At 36.9% G+C, this 22,546-nt stretch overlaps 1 protein-coding gene across 3 annotated transcripts in view; it reads right to left on the minus strand.

The window, feature by feature from the left end:
- Positions 1–974: 974 nt before the first annotated feature.
- IGF1 (insulin like growth factor 1) overlaps positions 975–22,546 on the minus strand; it is a 53,965-nt gene continuing 32,393 nt past the window's right edge. For all 3 annotated transcript variants that reach the window (XM_085049625.1, XM_085049624.1, XM_085049626.1), the window contains 2 exons: positions 15,892–16,073; positions 975–9,104 (listed from right to left, as the gene is read on the minus strand). In XM_085049625.1, the coding sequence (XP_084905751.1) occupies positions 9,045–9,104; positions 15,892–16,073 (242 nt within the window). In that variant the 3' untranslated portion in view covers positions 975–9,044. The remainder of the gene's footprint in view (positions 9,105–15,891; positions 16,074–22,546) is intronic.

The following is a 22,546-nucleotide window of genomic DNA, read 5'->3' on the forward strand; positions in this document are numbered from 1 at the left end:
AAAACCACACACAGCTGAGTGAAGTTGCCCATGATTAAAAAAAAATCAGTTTAGTTCTCCCTATACAATATAAACTTTGCACTAATGTCACTTCCATGGCATAATTAACAGCTGCTGTTGATAGTCCTAATTTTTACTAAGCTTCCACAAGTTCTGCTGGACTTCATATAGCAGTGGATTTCTAGACTGACTTTTCTGTTTCTCTTTCTCTTTGTGATCCAAAAACTGTTTCAAGTTAGGGCAATAAATAAGATGATTTATTCTTGCTGTTTTCTCTCTTCTTTAATCAGCTGTGTGAAGAACTTGCCTCTCTTTCTGTGAGAGTTTAGTGTTTTAAAGAACTTTGGATGAGGGACCTAATTTGCAAAATTTAAGAACTATAAGGTCACCCTGATCTTCCTTGGCTAGGTGCTTGTCCTTTTCTTTTTTCAAAGAACTCCCACTGGATTTTTTGAGGCTTAACTTCACAACAACCACCTTCCTTTTCATGCAAAACACCAAATTTCTCATATAATATTTTTTCCCCTACCCACAAATTCTGCTCTTGAGAAGTGATAGAGACACAAGGCAGAGTATTTTGTAGTTCCTTAAATGCCCCTTGGATATTTTTAAAATAATCCATATCCCTTGGCTGCCACTAAATTCTAATGTGGTGAGGAGTTTTTGAGAGAGCTCTGAGCAACAGAATTCAGTCATTTTCCTCTGTGCCTGAATACAGTTGGTTCCTGGTTGTTCACTCCTATTAATTTTGTCTGTAGGTTCCCTAATTTCATCTGCTGACACTTCCTTTCATGGAGGCTCTTGAGCCACTTTCCCTGCCAGTTCTATTTTAGGATGGATGAATCCTGCTCATCCTGCTAAGGTATGTCCTGATTTTGGTGTGCTCTGAGCAAATTGAAATGTGCATGCCAGGGAAGAGAGAGGAAAAATGCAAACTGCTGCAAAATCTGCAGGGATGAGGAATTTTCAACGCATTTTTTATTAACCATAATCCTTTATTAGACCTCACAGAGGTGTAAACTATACATACAAATACATTAGAAAGATACCCTCTTAACAGTAATGCTTCACATTTTGGACCTGATACCAAGAGGGTCGCAAACATTTCAGTACATTCTACAAACCAAAGGGTGCATTAGCCTTTATGTATACAGAGTGACAAAGCCCTTTACTGAAATCAAAGTAGATAAAAGTGAAAATCAGTCAACTACCTCTTCCAACCTTTACCTACCATAAATGCATATAAAAGCCTTTAAAAGCATGAATACACTATTATTAATGGAGCAAGGTTTACTGTTCTAGACAGCTCATAGAGAGAGGGGAAGAGAATGGTCAAGATGGCATTACATGAACTGCAAACTAGCAAAACTTCTTGAATTTTTTTTTTATATTTGTACATATCAAGAGCTCCATTTTTTTTTTTTTAATTTATTGGTTGTTACTAGAAAAGCTTGTAAGTGCTAAATGGGGAGAATAGCGCAACAAAGACATTGTTGAGGTATTTGGGGGATTCTGCAACACAATGATGTTACATACACAGTATGAAATATTATTTGTCATCAAGTAGTGACATTGTATTATGAGTAAGCACAAGAAAATAAAAAAGAAAGAATAAATCCAGTTAGAACTTTAATAGATATTTAAATGGTTTCTAGTAAATGAACACTTAACACTTGTCACTGTTTGGTTATAATGACTTGAAATGTTAATAGTAGGATTATTCAGTAGTGAAATCAGAAATTCATGTATCCACATTCATGCTTTGCATCATGGAAACCCCAGTTTTAGTCAGGATACCAATTGATGTCCAACACTGAAGAAAGGGAGGACAGGCACTCCTTATGGAAAGGCTGTCCTGAAAACCAAGTGCTGTTAATCTCTTCATTTAGCATTCTGGGTGGCTTTGCAGTAATTTGGGAGAAAAGAAAGCTTATACACGGTTTGATTATCAGCAGCAGGTGGTGCTGCTTCTTCTACTTTAAGTTTGTTTCCTACAATCCTTAGCCTTGACAAACATGTTTAATATTCAACCCAAAGGCTGTGAGGATTAAGGAAGTGTGAAACAGAACCATCTCACTCTGGTAAAAGCAACGGGAGGTGTCAGACTGCAGGTGAAGCTTTCAGAGCATGATGAAGAACCAGTGTGCTTTCAGTGGAGCACTTTATGACTCATGGCTGATGAGACTCACTTTAATCAGGCAACTGTTGATACACTTTTGACAAGAATTTTTTTCACCTTGCACAGGATTTCTATAGAATTTTGTTGGACTAATTCCTTAGAGATGATAATAAATGAAAAGGTGTGATTTATATACTGGCTCATGCAGTGTCACTTGCATGTGATTAATTATATTCCAACTTGTTTCCAAGTGGAAATAATGAAGAGAACCCTAATTCTTATGCAGTATTTATATAAATTTCCTTTCAAATTCTAATGTAAAAACAAAAATTAAGGTTGAATTAATTGCTGTGCACAAAAAAGGACATTTTACCTCTTTACTGATAACACTTTAGTCTGTTGGTCTTGGATCATTTGTCTTTGATCATTGTTAAAATGAGAGTTTTGCCACAATATAAGTCAGGTTACTGCCAGTAAACCAGGAAGAGCAGAACATTCATATGATTTTTTAATTGATGAAGTTAAATATTTCACTACAAAATAGGAGTTCCATTTAATCAGTTGTAGATATAGTTATCTGGCTAAACCTTTTTCTTTAACATTAATACATGAAGCACAATCCCATTTGCCATTATAGAGTCCTTTTTGTTGCTGCTTTAGAGGAATGAAATTTCACTGATGAATGGAAAATACAATAAAATGCAATGCCTTTGATTTAGTTACAAAATAGCAGAAAAATTATCTCTCAATGGTATTTGTTTTGTTTCTTAAGAACTTCAATAAAGTGTGAATATGTAGATATTTTAGGTGGGTGAATGTTAAATACTTGTGGGAAAGAATGTCTAGCAGCAGAAGTATCACATTGGTGCTTTTTATGATTTTTGTGAGCCAAGCTGGCAAAATAAAAAGTTACTGAAGAACGCAGAGAAATCAAGAATTATTATAAATAATCTGGGATATAGGAATTTGCTAAATCTTTTCCACTTCTGATATAGTTAAGGGTGCAGTAGAGAGGGACGAATTATTCTTACAAAAACCACAGAAATGACAAATTAATAGTTGAGGTGATAACAAAAATTTCATTCTGCTCTCTTGATATTACCCATTATTCTTACTTTGAAGAGATGCTTACACTTAAAAAAATTACATTGAATAGAGGTTTTATGGAGAACAACGAAATGAAAGATAAAATTTTAATAGAAGTTTTCATAATATGGCCCTCAGAGTCAGTATTTTATATCTGTATCTAAACAGATAAATATATTTGCCTGATGACAATGAAGAGGTGTCTGATGGTTTAAATATCTGGCCCTTTCTTTAGGTATGAAAAACAAAGACATGATCTCAATTGTGACATCCACATTACACAATGTCCTTATAAAATTAGATTCCAGGTGGATTACTGAACATAATCCACAAGATTTGAAGAGTAAAAAGCAAGCATTTCAAATTGTACTTGACAGGGAAAAGAAAAGCATCATATACATGTGCACACAACATGCACATAGACATGCACACGCTGGAACACTGTGTATATATACACATATTTATATATATATCCATGTGTCTGTATGTGTATAGATACACAAATACACCCTTTATGCAATTAGTATAGATTTCCTAATGCGAGCATCAGGGAGATCCTTCTCCTTTTGGTCTCTGCTAGAATGGTATCTCTGCACTGCCTGATGTGTAATCGAATTTCAGACATCCCCATAACAACCTCCAGGTGACAAAAAATGTGAAAAAAAAAAAAAAATTATATATATATATATATATATATCAGGTACTCTGTGTTTGGACACTTCTAGTCCAGTAGAATATTCTGATGCTGTGAGAAGGGAAATGTTTGGTGTAGGATTAGAATGGGTAAAAACTTGGCGTTAAAAATCTGTTTTCCTCCTTTCCAGACAAATTTAATCTGCTTGTTTTGCTTAATGCTACTTCCACACATTAACTGGATAATTAGCAATCTCATTAAGACAAATTCTTTATTTTATGAGGATTGTACCCAAGAGAAAGAAAAAAAAAAATCACTCAAAAGACTCATCTGCTCTTCCTTACCCCTCACCCCTGGAATCAAGACAAAGTGAATCAGAGAAAACAACCCTCCCAGACAAACAGACAAACAATAAAATTATGTTGCAATAGTATTTTAACTGAGTGGAGCAAGAGGGAGGAATAAATGTTGGTTTTGATTAGAAGTTGGGTGTTTGGAAGACTAATTTCCGCTGAACAGTCTCCTAAAAAGAGGGACCAGTATAAGTAGAATCCCCAAATAAATTATTACTATTCCTTTGCAGACTAAAAATAAAACATTTTAAATATATTGGTTATACCTTCATCAGAACAACATAAGTATTCTGTCTGGCCTATAGGTTCTCAGAATCTCTATTTGGGCTTAACTTAGTATAAGTTTCAAAACAAAAAAATGAAATGTGAAATTTTGCACATTAGGATGTTCATAGTGACCACATAAAATAATAAAAAAAAGGAATTCACAGACTGTTAGCCATATATTTCAACTTTTTCTCACAATTTGAAACTGGTAAGAATTAATAAAACCATCAGTTTCCTGGTCTGAATATTTTTTTTTTCATTCCGTGTTATATTCAGCTGTGTTTCTGTCTTTTGCAGGTTTTTTTAGAGAATATTAAGTTTTGGAGGATTTGCCATGAATGAGAAAGAATCAGGTAAAACTAAAAAAGTGTGCTTAGTGAAAATCTCAGTCATATCATGCCACTGACCAAGCCAAACTCTGCACTGATTTCAGGCTAGAGTGTGGTTCCAAAATCTCTGGAATGATACAGGACTCACCTAATCTGAAAGGATTTCTGTCATATCCATTTTTTCCCTGACTTCTAACACTTTTCTGCATCTGTATTTCTGACTTGGAGTAAAAATTCAGAATTTCATTTAAAAATGAAATTTTAAAATTAATTTTAAATGAAATTCAAAATTTCATTTGAATTTTTGTGGCATTTTGACTCTTTTTCCTGCATCGATATAAGATCACTTGGCTGTTTTCTGAGTGACAAAAAGTTGTAAAATTATGGCTAGTTTTATTTCTATTTCAATAACCATACCTACGTAATTGTCATTTTCATACATTAAAAAAATATTTATGCTTTCTTTTATATTTTAGTCAAGTACTTTCTTAAACAAAACAATAGCACCACTTTGGCATTGTTGGCCAAATCAGGAACAGGTAAAGCAAATATGTAAATACATTTTTCCAATCTTGTCATATTGTGCATTTCTTGTTGAATGGAGAGCCAAGGAGACAGAGAGTGCTTGGCCTAAAATCTTCATTAATTAACTTTAACCACTGATACTGAGAGGTTTTAATGGATCTACAAGGACTGGATGCAATATCCCAGATTTTGATTTTCTTTTCTCTCTTGGCTGAATGGTGCAAATGAGCTCATAGAAGTCTTTCATGGAAATGGAAGTGTAGGTTTGTTGAGTACATTTTGAGTGGAATAAAGAATTTATTCATTTGCCATTTAAACTCTAAATGACTGATTATGTTAACTGTGGAGATGAGATTTAAATTTTTCTACCTTGATGAAAGAGAGATATTAACTTCAGTGGGTTTAGATCTGCAATGCTTTTTTGGAATGACTGGAAATAATGAGGCTTAATGAACTTTTTTACTTCTGCATTTCAGCGACATTCTGTGTAACAACTGGAGTTTTAAGTCTATTCTAGAATGCAAAAATCTGTGATCTCTGTCATGTGACTTACATGATAGGGAAGGATGGGAAATTAGCTTTTCTTTATCATTTAAGTGATTTATGAGAATCAATGGCATCCAGTGGTTGCCCTGTTCCTATCTGGAGTGCTTTTAAAAATCCAGTTTCACTAATTAGAAGTTTTTCAATACAGACTGCTTTGTACTTTTGGGAGGGAGAAGCTTTGGCTCAGGCTGCAGCTTCTTTAAGTGGTGGATTTATTGAGATTGTTAAGCTAATGCTGCCCTTTATCTTTCTCCCTAACTGGTTTATCATGCCCTCCCTGCCATACAACTGGAGATTTCTTATCCAAAATGCATTTTCCCCACCTGCAGGGCTGGGGCCACTTTCCATTTTGTGACACAATTTATTTTCTAGTAAAGCAAAGTCTTGCCTTTGACGTTTGCAGCTATTCATTATTTAGTTTAGTTGCTTTCAATAATTTGTTTAGACAGTTCTCAAATTGTGATAAATATTGCTGTCTCTGAGTGACATTTTCTAATTATGGTTTCTCAACAGGAGAAATATGGTGACATGAATATGAGTGTGTGAATCCCAAGATAAGACCGAAATTTTGAATTAATTTACGGGAATTAATGTAAAATGGTGTATAGTTATTCAGTTAAGTTAACAGTGCATCAGTAAAAAAGTTATCTACAAAGAAACTTGCTGCCACAGATCTCTGCAAATTGCTTTTTACACTCACACCTTTCTTCCCTCTTCCCCTTAGAACTTCACAGGAGATGGGGGACAGAAAGGGTCATGGGGCATGAAATAGAAATATGTATTATGCCTGTGACATCAAAATAATGGCTTTTTCTCAGATTGCATTTCAGAATTCTTACAGCCATTAAAGTCCTTCCCTCTCCATCCCCCCTGCCAAAAAAAGGCCTGTAGGAGCTGACAGGCATCAGAATTGCTAACTCTGCTTATTGAATTGGTGGTAAATAATTTAGCTTAGCTTCCACATCTCTTCCTCTTTACTTTCTTCCTTTTTCAACATAACTACCTCAGTCAGTGAGAGCTGTGACATATTCTTTTTTATTCATTTGCTGTTCTACTTTTACATTGCTACGGCAGCTTACTGTGCATATAGACATCCATCTCACAGCAAGCAGAGGCTTTAAAGGGTTGCATAGGAATACATTGCACTTGGGAAAAACACAAACCGCAGGTTTTCTGTGGGAATAAAAAAGGAACTTCAATAATTTGTTCGATTTTTATGACCTTTCCTAGTCGCTTAGTGAGGAATTATTGAGGAGCTGTGCATGTGCAGTGTGGAGAGAACTTCCTCTTGGGTTTTAGTCAATAGTTATCCACTCCCTTGGTTGGAGAAGGAAGAAAGGGAGATTTGAGCAGCCTTCCAAAGGAGATATTTCCTTTGTGGATCTAATCTACTATCTCCCTAATTTCTCCCTTCACACACTGATCTCCAGCCCCCCTTTGGAGCTGACCAGGAGCTGCTTCATCCCCTGCCTGAGCTTACCACCTGCAGCATGGTGAGTGGAGAAAATTGAGTTGGACCACACTGAGCTTCTTGGCCAGAGTGGAGCAACTCACCCTCCTCTGCCTTCTTTCTCTTCCCTGCTCACCTGGGGACACTGCTGGCTCCTTATCCCCTTCCCTGCCTGGCCAGCTCACTCTGAGCTGATTTACAGAAGTGCAGCAGAGGTTTTTCTGGTTGTTCTTCAGGTGTTATTCAGGGTGGAAGCAGTGCCCTGCCTGTTCAAGTTCCGTGGCACAGATTGTCTGGGATCTCTGTCTCCCACGGGAATGGCAATTGTAACTCAGGGTGTGAGGGTGTTGTGGTTCATCTCTCCTCCAGGACTCTTTCTACAGCCCTAATTTGGTGATTTGATTAGCTTTTCTGATTTACAGAGAGATGCAGCAGCCCAACTAACAGACAGATAAGTCACATGTGATTGTGGGAAGAATTGAAATGGAGGGGAACTTGAGTGTCCCTTTATGAATGAATAAAATGCTGATTCTTCAGGAAGATTTAGGTCCTGGTGGAAAACCCTTTGAAGTCACTTGAGGGCTGTTTTACAAATTCTCTGCTCTGGGCTTAGACATCTATGAGTTTGTGTTCCACATAATCAGAGGTCAAAACACCACCCTTCAAACATCTAAAAGGAAACAAATATCTGAATTTTCTTTTGAAGATGGGAACATTATTTCCATTTTGAAATCTGAAGCCATTTTAGTTGATTTAAGCAGAATATTTTTGCAAGTATTTTGTTTTTTAATCTTTGGCTTGGTCTTTCCATATTTGCTTTTACCTGTTACTGTTTTGGCCAGACCCTTTCATGTAACAAACTATAAAATAGCACCGTTGTACTATAAAACAGAGATTTTTACATACTGTTTGATATATGTGTATTATTGATATGCTAAATTTTACATACTGCATTATATGGAGGAAGAAAGAAGTTACCTATACTGTTGCAAAATAATTACCTGGAAGAATCATTACTGGTTCGAGAGCCTATGTATGCTTTAACTGCTTTTAAAAATCTTTTGTCTCACAAATTGCAAAAAAAATTGCACGTTTGCAAGAGAAGGAAGAATAAAACTGTCTGAAAACAAATGCATCTATAACCCATATTCTGTCGAAATGCCACAGATGGAATTAATGGATGTTGAAAACTGTATCTGTTACCTTACTGCTGCTGTTACTGGGAATGTCAAACTGTGCAAATATGAAGGGGAAGACAAACAATGTTATCAGACACTGTAAAACAAACAGCCTCTTGCTTGTAAAGAAGTGCAAATAAAAAAAACCCACCACTTAGACAAGGCTGATGAATGACTCCAGCAGCCAATGTTCATAGGTTAATTTAGTGCAATTGGATCCATCAAAGGCCCATAAATTTGTAGGCTTTTGAGGGGCACAGGACTTTAAGAAAACTTTTCGTGCAGGACATTTAAAACAGGTTAACAAACAGCAATATATCAACCACAGACTTTTTTTAGCTCTGGGCTGGTTGAAATGTTCTGTTCTCTAAAGACTTAATATTGGAATGTTTAGTTGCATTGTTCACTGGGAGAATGCCCATTGGTTGAAATTGCATCAAGCTTTTTAAAACAAAGGTTTTTTTTTTAAGTCTTCCAATGTTTAACAAATAATTTATTTACAGCAAAGTATCCTGCAGATGGCACATTCATTCTTCATTCTTGTGGATGGCGTGTTCTTACATTCTGTAGTTTCTGTTTCCTGTGTTCCCTCTACTTGTATTCTTCAAATGCACTTCCTGAAAGTTCAGAAAGAAAAAATTATTTCAGGTAAGTTTAAATATGCTGTATGATCACAAAACCTGTAATAGTGGGGAAACCGCAGTCCAGGGTGCTGGAACAGTTAGATAATTATGTTTTAATCAATAATTCAATTATCTGCTGAGAATTTAACTATGCAGAATTCTGTACCTGAAATTCCCTGTTCTCCTAGACACAAACACTACAACAGTTGGCATTATTATCTTGGCAGAGGAGACATCTGCACGCTGGAACCTGGATGGGCTCAGACACTCACAGATTTGGACCAAAGATTTCCTTTCTCTCCCAAAGACATTTGCAAAAGCAGGAGGTTGAGGGGCCAGGGGACTTTAGAGCTGCAACTGCAGGATTTATGGAATCTCTTGGGTACCACATGTTTCCAAAATTGCTCTGCTAACTGCATATTAGATACATTGGATTTTTTGTAGATAAGACCTTAATGGGGAGAAAAAGTGTGGGTTACCTGTAGGAGCTGAGGCCATATAATCTGTATTTTTAGCACAGACAAGGTGATGTGCCAGGCAAATCAAGAGAGCTTTGGAGTGAATAATGTCCCCAGTTCCCTGTCATTCCATGCACAGGCCAGTTTTCAGCAGGAGCCATGGATGTTTTATGTACATTTCAATTTGATTTCCATATTTGCCACACTAGTAAATATCAGCCAGGCCCAAAACTCTGCATATTCTGTATCAGACTAAAGGCAGAATTGTTAAGTGACTCTCCATATTTATAATCCTCATCAGAAGTCAAATTATTAATTAACTCAACATATGGGTTTTGTTCCAAGAGAAGCCAAAAAGAAAAAAAAACCTCTTTGAATGGTGAAGCTGTTTGTATACAGCTCTACCAGTGTGTTAGCTGTTATTTAAGCCCTAAAAATAAGGATACTCTAGAACTTCAAAAGTAATAACATTTTCTTGCTTTTCTAATGGACAGCAAGAAAATGGCAGCTAATTTGGTGCATTAAAGTTTTGTAGGGATATTAGTAATTTCCCATATAAAATACTGTTCTCTATACATAACCTTTCCACTTCCCTTCAGTATCTATTAAATACAAAATAAATCAGAAGCTTTCAAAGGATCACAAATCTTGAGCTCGCATAGAGCTTATTAATTTACACTGGATTTGTATTGGACTCTGATGGATACGAGCTGAATTATTATTTTAAGTGTATAAAACAAAAACCAGGCAGTACTAGTAATTGTTAAATAATTACACCACCACCAAGTATAAAACATTGAGCCAAACTAGGATTTATCATCACTGACAAGCCAAGTTGTTAACAGCAAAATAGTCATAATGAAGAAATGTTTTTGTTAGGAATTTGCCATTACAGACTAGATTAATAATCTAGTCACCATTCCTGTGAACAGATGAGGATGCTGGCTTGTCCTCATCCAGTTTGGCTAATATTGCTGTAGAATAGCATCAATCAACTGCAGAATCAGAAATGTCAACAGAATTCTGCTTTTCCATAAATTAAAATATACTTTGCCTTTCGTTGCCTGTTTCCCTTCCAATTTTTCCAAAACTGCCTTTGCTGTCTTTGCTTTTTCCTAAGTTTTACCTTAGTTTTCACCCTGAAGTGCTCATTCTGGGTGAACCCTTAAATTTTCACTGATTTTCATTAAAATCATCACTGCAGAATTTCTCAGGAGTTGCCAACACTAAGGATCCTGACTTATCCTACAAATGCTTATATTGGTTACAATGAGCTAAGAAAACAGGAATTTCTTTACTCATCTGCCCAGTTTTTTTTTTTTTTTTCTACAAGGCAACAAAACAAAATATTCTCCTCAGTGCTAACCCTAGATTCTCCTCCTCAAAGAGAGTTTACCAGCATATAGGAAAAGTTGTATGCTTCATTTTATTTGCCAAAAGTCATACATTTTAAAAGATTACAAACTCTTGATCTATAAAATATAAAAGCCTTATGATGAAACAGCAGCCATTTTGCACTGCAGTGGCTTTCAAAGTATATTTAGATTGAAAATTAACTGTGTGCTTCCCAAATGAAAATATAAGTTCTTTCCACCGCTGTTGTTGTGAAGAGAGCTTATGACTGACTTGAAATGGTTTTATCATCCAAATAAAGCAGATACTGAGATGCAGGAAGGTTTCACTTACAGCTTTTAATACTGATCTGTAGGTGGGAAAAGAGCTGTCATGACACAGACTAGCTTTGAAATGGAGGGAAGATGACTTTTAGAGCACTTCCTTCTCCAGAAGCAGCATTTTGATGAATAACTACCAATAAGTGTACTGCTACATGCATGCCAGCAATGCTTTGACCCACAGAACACTTTTTTTTCAAGTATGCAATGCTCAGACCACTGGGGGGAAAACCCCAAACCCAAAAATCCAGGTGTGAATGCCTGAATTAGGTTCTCAGACCTGCATTTGTACTGGTATAGAAAAGTTTGGTTCATCTCTCAAGTCTTTGAGAAGAAGATTATTAGAAATAAAATTGCTCTGAGCTGATATTCACACCCAGACCAAGAAATTGTAATTTTAAGGTGAGAGATGCAAAATGTGAGCTTTGTGTAACTCAGCTCAAGAGCAGGGAAGCACAGACAATCTCATCACCTTCAGCATGGATCTTTGGAGAAAAGGCATCATTACCAGTAGGACAACAACCACCTTGGTGATGGCAGTGCTCATTTGGCTGAGCTGGAAGGGTCTGGGGAAGCCTGCAGCAACATTCTTATCCTAATAGGACAGACATTCCAACCTCCTATTGGCATTAAAGTCCTCTTGCTCTACCCATAATGAATGGAAAGTCGTGTTTGTAGTGAGAGGAATGATCCTTTAGCTCTGAACTCCCAGGGGTCTCTTTGAAACCTTTCTAGTTCTGTGATCAGGAGCATAAAAACAGGGCTGCAAAGCAAGCAAGCAGAAAAATATCATTCTCTGGAAAGGCCAAGTCCTTCTATCTGCTGCACCTAAAAGTTCCCTCGTTGGCTTGGCCATGTGGCATGGCTTCAACAGAAATTAGGATTGGTGCCATGGTGCATATTTTGGCCTGTAAATGGATTTGTGAGTTGATACTGAGCCAATTAGAAAAGAATCTTCCAGTCTTAGAAAAATTAATGAAAAATAATGCAATACTTTTTGTGTTTTCTTAATGGCATTTTCTTAAACTAGAAATACTAATATCTTTTCCCATTCACTCTTAGTCCTACTCAGTATTATTTAAATTTTGAAGATTGGATAAAATCTGAAAAGTGTTTTTGAGAGAATCCATTGCCTCTTCATACTTATTTGGTATATATATTTATGTCTATTTTTCACATATGAGGCCTTAAGAAGAATATGGACTGAAAATCAGAGGAAGAGCAAAATTCTTTCTAAATATCCACTTTTTTGCCCTTTTTTTTCAGGTTGCAAAGGGATGGCACAACCCTACGCTCGTGAACAAGTTCCAGTTGTGCCAGGGGTGGTTTAGATTGGGTGGCAGGAAAACTTCTTCATGGCAAACATTGTCCAGCACTGAAAAGACTGCCTGAGAGAGCTGTGGAGTCTCTGTCCCTGGAGGTATTTCAAACTTGTGCAGATGTGGCACTTAGGCTTTACTGGTGCACTTGGCAATGCTGAGTTGATGGCTGAACTCGATGTTCTTAAGGCTCTTTTCCAACCTAAAAGATTGTGAGATTCTTTTTAAACTGGGTTTTAAAAGCAGCCTCAGCAGTGCTCACATTCAGTCGTAATTTTCGAGGTACCTTGTAATCTTACACTGATAAGAACTTTGTGACATCAGTTGTGTGACACTTGGAAAGGTCACAGTCTTCCCTCCTGTGCAGTTGTGGAAATTGCTCAGCTGTTTCCTTTGGTGGAGCAGTTGTTTATCGAGGTGCTACCCACTAGTTTTCTAAATTGTTGTTAAAATTTAGTTCGCTGAAGGGTTATTGACTAAACTTCTAGCATTTTTCAGAACGGAAAGAAAGAAATGAAAGAGAAGTTAGATGACACTGAAGACAGGACTTTAACTCCCCTTCTTGCTCTTGTTTTGCACTTTAGAAGTCTAAATATAAAGTTCCTGTAAAACTAGGAGAAACCATTCCTTTGCTTTCTAGCAGAAATACTGAAATTGGAAACAAAAGCAGATCTTGCTCCGTTGAACTAAGAGCTTCCTCTAAATTGTGTCTAGGAGGAACAATCTGCCCAAGGAACTGGGGAAATAGACCACCTAAGCACTAGAAATACTTAAACAAAAACCCAATCCTGGATTTGTCATTTAAAAAGATTACGAGGATATGCTAAACAAAGACTATATCAGATGTATGAATCACATAAGAAACTGATTGCCTATGAAATCTGAGAGTAACTGTGCAGCATCTTATATATTCCACATAATCTTACCTTACATCTTGCATGTAAATGAGAAAATTTCAAGGAGGTCATATATATATTATCATACATATGTATATATATATATGTATTTTCTATGAATAAGGTATATATCTCATATATAACATATAATGTTAAGAGAAACAAATTTAACTGAAAAATAATTTGACTTTAAGCATATATATTTTTTTTTAGATAAAATCATTGGCACATCAACACTATGAAGCAGCTAAATGCATTCATATTGGGAGAGTCTATGAAAAATAATGAACAAAATTGACTTCCTTAATGCAGTCATGTACAACTGACTGCAAAATGATAAGAGAAAGAACAAAAATTACATGAGAATATGTAGCAGAGTTTTCCTAATGAGTTTTGCTTCTCTTCTCTCCATTGTGTTTTCCTTTTATCCATCATAAATCTGAATTATAGTTTCTCCTACCTCTTCTGCATTTTTGCTTCCTCAATATAATTTTCTCCATCCGGAGACAAAAATGAAAATCTGTTTGTATTTCCCTCAGATTTGTTATTTTATTGCCAAGTTCCTATGAAGAAATATGCATGATTTCTTCTGCTCCACAGGCTCATTTTCACATACAGTTTCTTTAAAGGTGTTGTTTTCTTTAATATTATTTTTTTCTAATTTCATTTTCTCTTCAGTTTTCTCAAAGTTTTATGCGTGACGCACCTTGGTTCATTCAGTTTTGCAATATTTTACATCTTCCAACCTCTTTGGTCTCATTCCCTCCCCTTTTCTTTTTCTTCTGCTGCTCATTGTCCTTTTACTGCCATTTTTACCTCTTGATTTTTTCCCTTTTTAACTGGATGATTTCTCCTGCAGCTAGGCTCTCTCAATTACTCAGTTACAAACTCCTCTATTTTTTCCCTTCTTCCAGTACACCTCCTGAGTGTTTCCTCCCCTGATAAAGACCCAAAAGTCCTTCCTGTCTGTAAGAAAAGTTTTCTCCTGCCTGTGTTTTGAGCTGGGGAGAGGACAGCTGCCTGAAGATGACATCATTCCTCATTCCTCCAAGGAAACTGGTGTGGAGATCCATCAAAGAGCTGGCAGGTATCTTGTCTCCTTCACTGGGATGTTTTATCCATCGCCTTAGCAACCAGCATGGGAAGGAGCTCAGGGATTCCTGGCCAAGCCTGTTTCCTCCTTTTCCAGCAAGAATTAATTTTATGTGTGCCCAGATAGCAATAAAGCACAGGGGTTTCTTGTCCACAGCTGAGCTCTACCTGAGGAAATTCTCTCTTGTTGCCCTGTGTGCCCTTTGGGGTGTCAAGGGCCAAGGTGATATTTCCCAGAAAGGATCACAGAAACACTGATTTTTGGGAAACCCTTGAGGAAGAGGTGAAGGAATCCATTCCGTGGATTGACTTAAGGAAAAGAGTGGATGCTGGAATGGTTACAATAGTTCTTTTCATAAAGTTGATATTAAGGATTTTAATATACAGCACTGGTTTCCTATGAGATCTTAGGTTCCAGGTCTTGTAAGCAGAAATTTTCAGATAACTGCAGGAGTGGTGCCAACATATGTGTAGGACAGACAGGGTCAACAGCAATAAAATAAATCACGGGAGACTCACAGCAGAAGACAGATAATATGTAAAACAGATGTTCAGACCTCAAGCAGGAGAGACAGTTGGACATGAGCTTAATTGTAGCCTAGGCTAAGTTGGGTTTTCTGAACTATAGGCTCTGTTGATAAATATATATACAGTATAGCTGTTATCAGAGGAACAAAACTCTGAATACTCAGAACTCCACTGCTATAAAAATAATACCAATCAATATTGGAAGTGGTTGGAGAATACAGATATTGAACTTTAAATAGTTAAAATGGAGTATGCAATGATTGCAGTAACTATCCATAAAATTCAGTTCTGATAAATTAAAAAAAAAGGCAAAAATAATGAAGAAAAAAAAATTGTTCATTTAAATATAAAATGAATAGCAGAATGGCTGATTTCCTTCTTGAGCATTCATTCTACCTCTCCTTAAAAGTGGAGGATGAGTGAGGACATTCTGGATAGATGAGTTGTTAAACATTCAGCGCTTAGTTTCACTTTTGAAAGAAATCTGAGGTGAAATTTCTGATTGGCTGATGTGAGCTCTTGTCACTTACTACCCTACGGCAGGATAAAACTTCACAACCACTAGCTTAGCAATCCCATGTTTTATTCAGTGTTCTGAGAGATGAGCTGGAGCACACCACTTCCCACTTATTTCCCACCTTGGAAACCATTTCCCAAAGTCCCGCTAAACCCAGCAGGCAGAACACATCAATTGTTTTCCACGCTACCAGCCTTGATACGTATTTTAGGGAAGGGAAATTCTAAGGTTTTTTTCGTTGGGTTTTTTTTTGTTGGTTTGGTTTGTTTGTTGCGAGTTTTCCCCCAAACTGGCCTACCTTCTGTGCTTTTGGCATGTCGGTGTGGCGCTGAGCGCGGACAGAGCGTGCGGATTTGGGTGGCTTGATTGGAGCACAGTACATCTCCAGCCTCCTCAGGTCACAGCTCTGGAAGCAGCATTCATCCACTATGCCCTTGTGGTGTAAACGTCGACTGCTGGAGCCATACCCCGTGGGCTTACCTGGGCAAACACAGAGGGAAGGGGTGGATGTTAGACTGAAAATGCAAAGTGCTCAGAAAAAGCCATGCTTTGGAGCTGTCTGATGTTAGCTGAATCACCAGTGACCATGGCAGAGCCTGCCTGTGTGTGGCTATTCTGAGATCTTGTTGTCAGCTGCACCTTTGGAAGATATTCCTGGAAATGGACAGCTTTGATCTCTGCCTATGGCTGGTTGCTGTTTAAAAATTTGCTCAATTCTATGCCTTGTTAGAAAAGTATTATTGAAATATTTTCTTCAACTAGCATTGAAGAATATTTTCTTTCTCTAGCACTGGAAATGGAGAGGGAGGAAGCTGAAATCTGACATTTAGAAACCTTACAAAGGAAATTTGCCATTTAGCTTTTGTATAAAAATGGATTGTTGAGCCATCTGAGGTCGCTGGTGTGTGAAGATCACAGATCAGGACTGTGTGGCAGACATGTATTTCCTAATAAAAAGGCTGCACTGAGGTGCTGTGGGAAGGCAGAGTGTGTTCCAAAGGGGAAATAAATGCTGAGTACAACTGCACAGGCTGTAGGGTCTGCAAGCTCAAAAGTGGGAAGCAGGAATTGAAATAACAAGGTAACGATGAAATAGGAAGTCTGATGGAACAGAGAAAAGCAGATTTTCTGTTCCCTAGGTTTGCACAAGATAAGAAATGGGACTGACATAGTGTGGCTTTCCTGGGTTTTGCATTTACACCAGGCGTCTGTGGAAACTCCTTCACTGGCAAATATTTTGCATTTTTCCCTCAGCTCCAGGAAAGGCCAACACTTTCATTCATACAACTCTTACACCCTTATATTTTTGTCCTTTTCCCCTCAGTGGTTTATGATTTCCTTAGTAACCACTGAGTTCTGTGTTATCCTACGCAGAGATTAAAAGCTCATTATTTCCTGGGATCATTTGTACACAACCCACTCGGATGTGCTGTTGCCCTGTCAGGAATAACTGGAAATGAAGGAACAGTAAATTCACAAAAAATAACTAGTTGCTTACTTGCTACATGGATCTTAAAATTCTGATAGAATTTGATTTCAGACAGTAAAATTCTGAAAAGATTAAGTGTTTTGTTTTGACATTTTCAGCATTAAATGTTTCCATTTACAGAATGATCCACATTGGTTAAGAACTGAAAAATATGGGAAAAAAAAGACAAGAGTGCCAAGAGCCAAAAAATGAAGTAACTAAATTCAGTCAGCTCTACCAATTTCTTTTCTTGCTTTTTTTTTTTTTTCTTTTCTCCTTCTCAGCTTTATCACTGAGACCAAAAAATCTGTTATTCACAGAGATTGGCAGGAGTTTACATTTGAAGAATTACTCAAGTTAGATGAAGGATAAGGATATCAAAAAAGATGAATATTCACTTTCTCTTCAGGAAATTATTGCCCCCAATGCTTATACAGCAAAGTCTAGGTTAATACCCATGAGTTTGTCCTGCAGTTGGCAATTTGAACAGACAGAACTACATTTTCCAGTTCCCTGTAATTAAAACTTGTATTCACTGATGAGGAACCCTTGAGGCCTCAGAACCTCAGTGAATGAAAAGACCTCTAGTGGTACAGGATGTCTCACATTTTAGCCAGCTAAGAACTAACTATCCCAATGAGCTTTATAAACCCAGAAAACAGGTTTTTAAAATGTCTTTTTTTTTTTTTTTTCCCAGGGACTATAAATTAAACAAAAAGAAAAACATGCTTACTTTGTATATTGCAATCCACTGGGGGCCTCTATATTGTACATTGCCTGCTAAATTATTTGTTTCATAAGACTAAACAGAGCAGCAAGCCAGGAGTAGATTACAGCAATATTTTGGTTTGTGTTTGTTTATGTGTTTTATGTGTATCACTGAAAAGTATTATAAATACTAAGATGTGGAGTTTGGTTGGGTTTTTTTTTTTTTCCCCAGACTATTTTCCCTCAGTGAGTTATAATATGAAATACAAACTTTTCCCTGGAGTTTTTTTCCTGAAATCTGTTAATCTGATTGTTTTAGCCTAATACTTTTAAAATTCACCACTCATAATAACATGTGGAGTGTCATTACTTTGCAGAATACCCAGAGCTATGGCACAGTTGGTTTTGCTCCCATTTAGAGCATGGAAGGGCAAATTCTCTTCCTGGATATGCAGGTGTAACTTCCTAAAAAATCCAGCTGAACTATAGGTACAAGAACTGATTAGTTAATCTTCACTTTCTTAATCTGCCAATTTTTCATAAGCAAGCACACCACAAAAGCTTCTGTTCAAGGTATTTTACCCTTCAGTGTCCAAATTTAATAATTTATAAAATTGATAAAATATCTTTACTAACCTATGCCTGCTGCCTGCTTTATTTAGTAATCAGTAGCAGCATTTTTCCTACTATCATATACATAAATAGTTACTACAAATCCTGAGTCCTGGAATCTTTTTTGGTTAAAATGTCAGAGTACTTCAAAATCATTTTTTAGTGTAGCCAGACCAAAGACATCCATGATTGATTTTTCTTTCTGACAGAACAATAATTTTATGAAGGATTATCTAATGTCTAACAGCTCTTTAAAAAGCCTGTATGGTACATGTAACAAGACTGGAATGGAACCTCTGTCCCATCAGTGATGGTGTTAGCTATGAACATCACTTTATTTGTAGGCTTGAATATTTGTGTATCACATGGCATACTAAATGCTCATCCTTTACATAAAACTAACAATAGTGTTGAGAAGTCAGAATTTTTTTGTTTTTCAAGCAATGTTTTCCCAAGGCTTTTGAAAGAGCTAAGCAATCAAATAGACATAAAATTTGTGTGATGTAGAAAGTGATATTGCCTAAAGTGCTTTACAACAGAGAGAGAAAATTAACAATAAATGTTCCTTTTCACTAATCATGACCTGCAATCATGATTAAGAGGTATCTGATGACCAAAGTAATTTTAAAACAATCAATTTTAAATTGCTGCTGACCTCTGAAGAGCTGCACACAAAGATGCTATCACAGAGAAAGATGAGATAGAGAATTACAAGGAGATACTACCACTTCTGCAGATGTTATCACTGTTTGGCCCATCTGTTCTGGCAGGGCTGAAGGGTCAGATGGTCCAAGTTCATCCAGTTACCAAAGTGTGCACTTAGATCCAGGCAAGTGTTCAAGCTCCTACGTGGTGTGCTGGACTAAATCATTACTGAGCAGTGACCACATGCCTGAGTGCTCTTCTGCATGAGGACTGATAGAACTAAGCACTTCAGTCAATTGCTAGACAAAAATCCATATTAGTACATAAATGGCTGGTGGTTCTCCTTTCTTAATATGATTTCTCCTTTTTTTTTTTTTTTTTTTTTTTTTTTTTTTTAATAATATTGCCTTCAGCATGGACTGGACCTTCTGTGTCACTATACTGGGAACTCACATAGTCTTTTCTCATCTTTCAGACATAATTTGAGTGCTGCCTTCCAGCTGTTATCAAAAATTCCTCATATTTACTCAACCTTCACAGTGCTGCCTGTGGACACACAACAGTCCTAGGCATTCCTTTTTGCTGATGTACACTGATTTCCTTGGGGGTTTCTTTCCTTTTTTTCAGTTGCTAGCTCAAAACAATTTCATCTCGTGTCGGTCAAAGTTTACTTGGAGTATTTGTCTCTTATTTAATCTCCTCTATCAAATCTGTGAAGCTTTCAGTGTGTGACAAGCAGATACAAAGTCAGTCCCACTGTTTGAAGTGCCCTGAAAGCAGGCCAAGGTGTGGAATTCCAATAGTTAAACAGTTGGCTTCTGTGCTCACAGCACAGCCTTTTAAATAATGCAGGCAGTGAAGTAATTCAGCATGGTCTGTTTACACTTGGTTCCTCTGCTCCTCCCCATCCCTCCAAAATATCCTACTGTTGCTGCCACTGGTTTTCCTCTGTCACTGGTTCCAGTGTGAGGAGCACTGGTGCAGGAGGACTGTAGAGATTTCAAATGTCAAGTTATCCAGGCTTTCTGTGTAGGATCAAAATCTACTGCTGTAGTGTTAAATTGAAAATTACATGAGGAATACCCTGGGATAAAGCAAAGCTAATCTGCTCTAGGACTCTGGGAAAGAGCTGGGGTTGTGTGTCCTGGAACTTTTGTGTGACTCTTTGTATTTGCTGTAAGTAATGTCTATTTTAGCCAAGCAGTAGAACTCAAGAGTGCCATGTAGGCTGGAATTCAGAAACACATCATAAATATGAAAATCAGTGGGCTTAATCCTAATCTAATATCAGAATCAATCTTCAGCTGCAACTACAGCTTTTAAAATATGGTGAAAGGCCATTGAGCTGTTAGAGTGCTGCAGCCTTGTAGGGAGAAACTCAAAATGTTTCCACCAGAACATCAGGAAGGCACAATTCTGATGCTCTGATAACAGCTCACACCACCAGAAAGCATGTGAGCATCCTGGGAGGCAGCAGGTGGGTCAGACAGGATGTTCCTGTGGCCTGAACAACAGGCTGAGAGTTTGTAGTGCTGTTTTATTACACAGTCATTGAACAACCATATCCTGTATGCTAGCTCCAGAGTGGGAGTGGTGGTTGGAGTGGGTTTGGATGAGGGATGCTGAGCTTGAGATTCATCTTGCTCATCTCTGGGCTCTGAAAATTAGGGATCTGGTTCAAGGGAGTGAAGTCACCAGAGAGGTGTGCATGGAGACTGAATTATTCCTGTTCTGAATGCTTTGCTTAAAATTAAATTTATTCTTGTCCTCTGAAAGAAACTGTGCTCTTTCATCAGCTGCAGATAAAGCTGATTGATGTAGTCTTAGCATATGTGCACAGTTTCTTCTAGGAAACTGAACTCAAGGAAAATGAATTAAATGAAAAATTATTTGTCCTAAATCACAGAAAGTATACCGCTGGTGGAGTACAAAGCAATTCTCTTCAATTTCCAATTTAACAACTAAATATAATGGCAAATTGTTCCCAAAACCATACCAGCCAGTGTACTATTTAATTATGTATCTCCATACCTCTTTGACTATATTCTGAATGACTATTTTTGCATTATAAATGTCTGCATATGCAAAATAAGGGATTGTTGATATCACTTTTCATCTCCTTGTAATCTTAGACAAATGGGTTAATGTTATATTGGTAACACTTCTGGAGGGTGCTCTGGAATTTCTCATCTGTATTTGAAAAATTATGAGTCAATGTTCAATCAGCAGGAAATGCCTGGGTTTTGATACTTCTATGAAGTGTTAAAACAAACAAACAAGCAAATAAACAAACAAGCAAATAACAAATCTTGGGGGTTGTTGTAAAGTCCCTTAACAGAAATACCTCAAGGTTTAAAAGTGCAAAGTAGGCAACCTGATTTTCATGTAAATAAGTTGCATATATTTTAAAGTGACAATATTTAATATTTAGTTTCCATTTGCCTTCAATGTTTTGTTAATGCAAAAAAAATTATTATGCTTAGACTGATTTTTGTTTGTATTCATCAAAATGAGCATATATTAGCATTTATAAATTCTCAATGAATGGATGCCCTAGCTCTGAAATCTAATTTAATATGCATGAGAATAGAGGATAAGCTTTATCAGTATGCACAAGTAAAATCTTTATGAAAGCACATGCATTTGTTAATATTGAGATATTGCACTACAGCTACTGCTTTGTGGAACACTAGATTGTATTAATTACTGAGTCCAAGGCAAGAAAATGTTTGCTCCTTGCTCTGAAATCCTAGGCAAGTAAGACTGGGAAAACATGGACACTCAGTATTGTCCTGTAAGAGAACTCTATCAAGACTTCACAGAGTGTTTTGCCTGAATAAGTGAGATTTATAAACTTCACCATTTGAAAAAAAAGAGAAAAGATAACTCACTGATGTTTCAAATGCACAGTAAAATAACTATTTCACTTTAAAGTCAGTGAGACAAGTGTAGCTTTATTCCAGAAGATGTCTTCATTTGTAATTTGTATGTCTGTGCTTATTTAGTCTGTGACATAGTTGAATACTTTTTTTTCTTCTAGAAATATCCTTTCAGAAACACTTTCCCCTCCTACATTGTGTATAGAATTGGGAAGAAATTAGTCTCTCCCCCTAAATTTATTTCCAGAGTGCAGAACTTGTAACAATTTCTGCTCACATTTAGGAGTGCTGTGCTCTGCCTGTAGTACAGAGCTGTAGTTTCAAATGTTGTACTGGGATATGAAGCAGGAATTCCAGAGTTTAGACACTTTTGAGGAAAAAAAAAATTGGAAAAAGAATGGGAAACAACATAATGTCTTATTTTACACCAATTCAGTGCTCTGGAGGGTGAAAACCTTGCCGACCTAGCACAATTTACAAGCCTACATCAGATTCCAGGGCTGGAAAGTGCCAGAGGCTGCCAAAAAATATATACTTTGGCAAGAGAAATGCTTTGCTGAAGAGAAATTCACCATTGCAAGAATAGCCAGGTTGATCAGGGTTTAGGACAAGATAATTAGGAGCCAGTAGGTCATTGTTAC

Source organism: Lichenostomus cassidix, chromosome 1Ab (assembly GCF_008360975.1).
Source record: "Lichenostomus cassidix isolate B80296 chromosome 1Ab, HeHo_3.0, whole genome shotgun sequence".
Taxonomy (NCBI): domain Eukaryota; kingdom Metazoa; phylum Chordata; class Aves; order Passeriformes; family Meliphagidae; genus Lichenostomus; species Lichenostomus cassidix.